Source organism: Chlorocebus sabaeus, chromosome 15 (assembly GCF_047675955.1).
Source record: "Chlorocebus sabaeus isolate Y175 chromosome 15, mChlSab1.0.hap1, whole genome shotgun sequence".
In the NCBI taxonomy this organism is placed as follows: Eukaryota; Metazoa; Chordata; class Mammalia; order Primates; family Cercopithecidae; genus Chlorocebus; species Chlorocebus sabaeus.
In genome coordinates this window covers 41694710-41700335 of record NC_132918.1, presented here as the reverse complement: position 1 = coordinate 41700335, position 5626 = coordinate 41694710, and the positions used below count along the sequence as shown (strand labels likewise).

Here is a 5626-nt window from a genome sequence, read left to right as displayed (position 1 = left end):
GGAAAATCAAGGTTTGACTTGATTCCACAAAGAGGCCTGGTATAATTCTTTTCTTATCACGACTTCCTGCCACAATAGAACAAAGGGGCTGGGAATTTGAGACCTAACTTCAGAATAGTTCATTGAGCCAATCAGACATTATAGTTGTTCATTTCAAAAAAAGTTCTGTCTTTGTGGCTCTGACTTGCTGCATGTCAGCAGAACAAAAGTCTGTACTTTCAGGTCGCAATGTAAAAAAAATTCTTTGGCTCTACCTGGCTCCCGGGCAACTAACCTGTGGCTTGTGACTGTTAGTTATTTCCCATAGTGAAATCCTTGAACAGTTTTAAATGAAGAATGACGTAGAACAGAAGGAAGGTTTCTTGTAGAATCCATGGTGGATAATGGGAGGGGCAAACAGTCAAATAGCTATAAAAACCATTTAGCAATACTACCACCGCTTCCTGCTTTATGGCTGCATAAGTCATGACTTTTCTTTTTTTTTTTTTTTTTTTTTTTTTTTGAGACGGAGTCTGGCTCTGTCGCCCAGGCTGGAGTGCAGTGGCCGGATCTCAGCTCACTGCAAGCTCTGCCTCCCGGGTTTACGCCATTCTCCTGCCTCAGCCTCCCGAGTAGCTGGGACCACAGGCGCCGCCACCACGCCCGGCTAGTTTTTTGTATTTTTTAGTAGAGACGGGGTTTCACCGTGTTAGCCAGGATGGTCTCGAACTCCTGACCTCGTGATCCGCCCGTCTCGGCCTCCCAAAGTGCTGGGATTACAGGCTTGAGCCACCGCGCCCGGCCAAGTCATGACTTTTCTTAGAAGTATGTTTGTGCAATAGTTTTGTATGTTTGTACGTATGTGAATAGCCATTTTCTACTAGTACATCTAGTATATTCTGATAAAAGCTGAGTCATGATTGATCACAGTTTTGAACACCAAAATTTCAAACTTCTGTAAGTATCAATTTTCCTTCAAAGGCTACCATTGGATTATGTTTATTGTTCAAGGTAGTAGATAATACTAACAGTTAACAGTGGCAGTTGCTCACGATGTGGCAGCCTCTGTGGGGAACATTTTACGTATTATTTCATTAATTCTCATGACAATCGCAATTGATTTTATTTTACCAGTGGAGTAACTGAGATGCAGAGAGCTCAGTTTACCTTTTCCTGTAGTTAAGTGCAGAGCTGGGATTGAACCCAGGTAATTCAAATTCATGATCTCATAACTATGCTAAATTTATGAGATTCGTATATCCTCACTACATCCTTTAAATTCATGGGGACAAACACTCTTGATAATATAATTCCTTATTAATATTATTTTTAATCATGAATCTCAAAACTAAACCTTTCAAAATTCACTTCAGAAAGTTGAGTAGGGAAAAGGTAAACTCAGAATCAACTCCTGCTCAAAGAAACATGTCATTCATTCATCACCACATACATCCATTTCTATCAGCTGTGCTGTTTCTGTTCTTGATAACTGATAGAAAAAATTAGTATCAACATAGAATGGCGGAACAGCACCAATTATCTTGGTATTACAATTGTGAATAGGCCTTACTTATATAGCTTAGTAACTAAAAAAGGGAGCATTGTTCATATGTTTTATATGAGTCTATGTGTGTATAGGGGTAAGGGCATGATTTGCCCTGGGTTTGGGTTAAATTCATATTGTTACCATTCTTATTATATATGGATTCTATAATACTTTCTTATAAAATAGTAAAATGTATTACACGTAATCAGCCAATTGTTCTGGTATAATGTATGAAGTAATTGAGGTGCACTGTGTGAACACAAACTCTACATCTAGACTGCCTGAGTTCAAATGCTAACTGCCACTTTCTGTCAACGTGACCTTGGAAGAGTTACTTCATCTCTCTGGGATTTCGTTTCCTCATCTTTAAAATAGGAAGTCACTTCATAGGGTTATTATGAGGACTGAATTACTGATTCTATTCAAAAGCACTTTGTATTTGGGAAGCTGAGGAAGGAATATTGCTTGAGCTCAGGAGTTAGAGGCTGCAGTAATCTATGATTGTGCCACTGCATTTTTAGCCTGGGTGACAGATCAAGACCCTGTCTCTGGAAAAAAAAAAAAAGAAAGGAAGGAAGGAAGGAAGGAAGGAAGGAAGGAAGGAAGGAAGGAAGGAAAGAAGGAAGGAAGGAAGGAAGGAAGGAAGGAAGGAAGGAAGAAAGAAAGAAAGAAAGAAAGAAAGAAAGAAAGAAGGAAAGAAGGAAAAGAAAGAAAGAAAGAAAGAAAGAAAGAAAGAAAGAAAGAAAGAAAGAAAGAAAGAAAGAAAGAAAGAAAGAGAAGAAGAAAGAAAGAAAGAAAGAAAGAAAGAAAGAGAAGAAAGAAAGAAAGGAAGGAAGGAAGGAAGGAAGGAAGGAAGGAAGGAAGGAAGGAAGGAAGGAAAAGAAAAGAAAAGAAAGAAGAAAAGGAAAGAAGCATTTAGAACTTGTTTAGGTCAGGGACTGGGCATCCATCCTTGGATACCTATTGCCTAAACCATGCCTGAGTCAGTGAGGATAAACAGTGGCTAGGTGAGTGGATGGATGGATAAGTGGATGCCTATCTGGTTTGATGGAGCTGCCACTATATATATGTGGTGGATAAAAATGTGTAGCCATGTAGAGAATAATTACATACTGGCCCTCGGTGCTGGCAAAGGTGTAGTTCCACTGGCCGAAGGAATCAAGACATAGTGGTCCTTCTGCCAAGCCGAGGGCTGCCACAATGACACAGTAGCCAGATCCTGCAATTCCAATGAGAGCAGCTAGTACAGAAGAAAGCATCTAGGGAAAAGGAGAAACACAGGAAGTGAGCCATGGAGTGCCACAGCTACAGCTTAGGAGTCATTTTCACCACCAAGGCAGGAGGACCTACCGCACATCGTTTGCCACAGTTTTCATGGCCACAGCAGCCACAGCAGTCATCCTGTTCCAGCCCAATGAAGACAAATGCTGGCAGGAGCATCTGGTTAGGAAACAAAGTCAAGTCATTGACTTGCCCAGGCTCATATGGGTCAGGTTAGGCATCTCTTGGTAAAATATATTTATTTCTAATTATGTTAACTGGCTTTGATTAGGTTGACCAAGTAGCTCAAAGAATGTAAGCCTCTAAGGAGAAAAAAAAACCATCTAAATGTCATATCTGCTTGTTTTCAAGTAATCTGTCAAAGCATTTTTTAGGTGAGGGTGTAACATGGGAGGACTAAAATAATAAACTATAAATGTGTTTATTCCACAAGAGTTTGTCATACAGTCCCAGATACAAATTCTGTTTTGGAAATAGTAAACCCTTTTTTTTTAATCTGATTTTTTCCCCTTGTAAAATGCAGAAGATACCAACAAATCTTTAGTAGAATAACTGAAACTTTTTTTGTAAATGGGAGACATGAAAGCTATATATAATAAATATGAACTGCTTCCTTGATTATACAAATGCATAGTTTTAACTTAACATTATTAAGCTCTTAAGATAAAGTAAGCATGAAATACTTCAGGTTCAAGATCGAAAGAAACTTAAGTGTGATGTTATGTTTAAGACAAATAATCATGTTAACAAGATAATAATGCTTAAATCTGAGGCAGACGGGCATGGTGGCTCATGCCTGTAATCCCAGCACTTTGGGAGGCCAAGGTAGGAGGATCACTAGGGCCCATGAGTTCAAGACCAGCCTGGGCAACATGGTGAAATCCCATCTCATTAAATAAAATCAAATTAAATACCATCTCATTAAATAGATAATTTAGGGCAGATTTGCCATGCCATAATCAGTGTATTAGGTTTAAACGTTTTAGTATCTTTTACTTGATTAAGAAAATGTATCATGTATGGTACCATTTCATAAAATTTCTCTTTAAAATTTTTAATCCCAGTACTTGAAAGTAGCAAACTTAAGTTTGTTCACATTCTTTCCATGCTGTAGTTGAAGCTAATGCTTTCAGCTCCCAGGTTGGCAGGGAATTTCCTTTCACTTCAATCAAAAACAAATCTTGGAAAAAACAACACATTCCACTGTTAGCTTCAGACACCGACCTGCTGCTAACTGTAGGGTTTTTCCAAGATGCCACACCCCAGCCTTACATAAAGGAGAAAGCTTAGAGTTCTTTTAAAATAGCAGTGCACTCACAATGCATTATTTTTCCCTATCACAGATGGCTGAAAAGAAACAGCAGAGAATTTGGATTCAAAACTGTTGATTTAGGCAGAGAACCAGCCAACCCCTCCCGGCTCCCCAGACCAAATGTTAAATGACTACCCGCTCTAGCAGAAACTCTACAGTCTCTCAGATCTGATTTAAGAGCGAATATCTGTTTCCTACCCAAAGAGTTTAGCAAAAAAGCAATTCACTTTTAGTTGAAAGAGGGTTTTGTAAAACAACATCTAATAAAATTACTAGGCTATACTGTACTTACCTCGCTTTTGTATAATCTGCTTTCAAAGGAATGAACAACAAAAAAGTCCCTTGATTTGGAAATATACATTACAAAAAACTTTCCATGAAAATACATAATGAAAACATCTAGGAAACAGGAGAGAATTCAGTAATAATCCTGAATGACTTACCAGCAGGCCCCCTCCTACGATGCCAGAAAAGAACCACACGAAGCGGCTGAGGTGGTTTTCGGAGGCATACTTTGTTTCCCCATTGGGAAAGTAAAGCAAAATATTAGCTATAATGCACAGGAGGGCGAGCCCCACCAGAGAATGTCCGATGCATCGTGCACACTTCCCGTAGCACATGGTGGTCTGCTAGGTTTTCTCCCCTTTCTCTTTGTCTTCAGCTCAGTGATACCCCAATTTAGATGAAAGTGTGCCCTTCTGGTGGAGAAACAAACACCACTCTCAGCCCATTCCTGCTACCTCTTAAATACTGCGATTCTTAGTCACTGAGTGGATGAGGTACTTTGCTTTCATTGGTCCTAATGGCAGGCTCTGGCTGTGGTGCGAAGAGGCAGGGGGAATGTCCCGCCCTTCAGACGAAATCCTTGGGACAGGCAAAACCAGGGGCAGGACGTGAGAAACAGCCTCAGTTATAGGCAACAGGGAAAATGATTAATCTTGAACAAGGCATTGACTGTGCAACTCCTCCACAGGATAAAGAATCAACAGGAAAGCCTAACATGACTTTCCAGTAACTGCCAAGTGTCAGAGATGCGACAGCCCTGGTTGAGGCTTTGAAAGACAGTGGGCTGTGCCCCTGCTCCATGCAGCTGTTTGGACAGCTTCCAGTCTGAGAGCTCTGTGTTCATTTCTACCTTTGCGCTGATTTAATTTACAACCTGGGGCAAATATCCTGAGCTCATTTCCTTGTCTATTAAATACAAGGTGTCTGAGACATCACCCATGGATTTGAGGAGGCTGTTGGGGAAACTACAGAGCAAACTTCTTTACTCTGCCTACAGCAAGCTCTGGAGGACGGATTTCAGTGCTCAGCCTCCCTGGATATCTGCCCTTAAAACAAATCTGCACAACAAAGGTGGCATCAGTCAGCACAAAGGGCTCAGATGCTTTTTAAAAATTATTGAGTGTTGCTGTCAGGAAAAGCAATGCCAGGAAGGGCCAAGGAAGGCTTAAAGCATGGGACAAAAGTAAAAAGAGGAAGAAAAGAGGGGGAGGAAGAGAATGAGA

At 40.3% G+C, this 5626-nt stretch overlaps 1 protein-coding gene across 2 annotated transcripts in view; it reads right to left on the bottom strand.

The window, feature by feature from the left end:
* TM4SF1 (transmembrane 4 L six family member 1) overlaps positions 1-4995 on the bottom strand; it is an 8646-nt gene extending 3651 nt beyond the window's left edge. The window contains exons 1-3 of one of the 2 annotated variants that reach the window (XM_008008748.3): positions 4562-4995; positions 2876-2965; positions 2639-2784 (exon numbers count right to left, since the gene is read on the bottom strand). In XM_008008748.3, the coding sequence (XP_008006939.1) occupies positions 2639-2784; positions 2876-2965; positions 4562-4738 (413 nt within the window). In that variant the 5' untranslated portion in view covers positions 4739-4995. The remainder of the gene's footprint in view (positions 1-2638; positions 2785-2875; positions 2966-4561) is intronic. The other variant, XM_008008749.3, reaches the window with a different exon arrangement.
* Between the last annotated feature and the right edge of the window lie 631 nt (positions 4996-5626).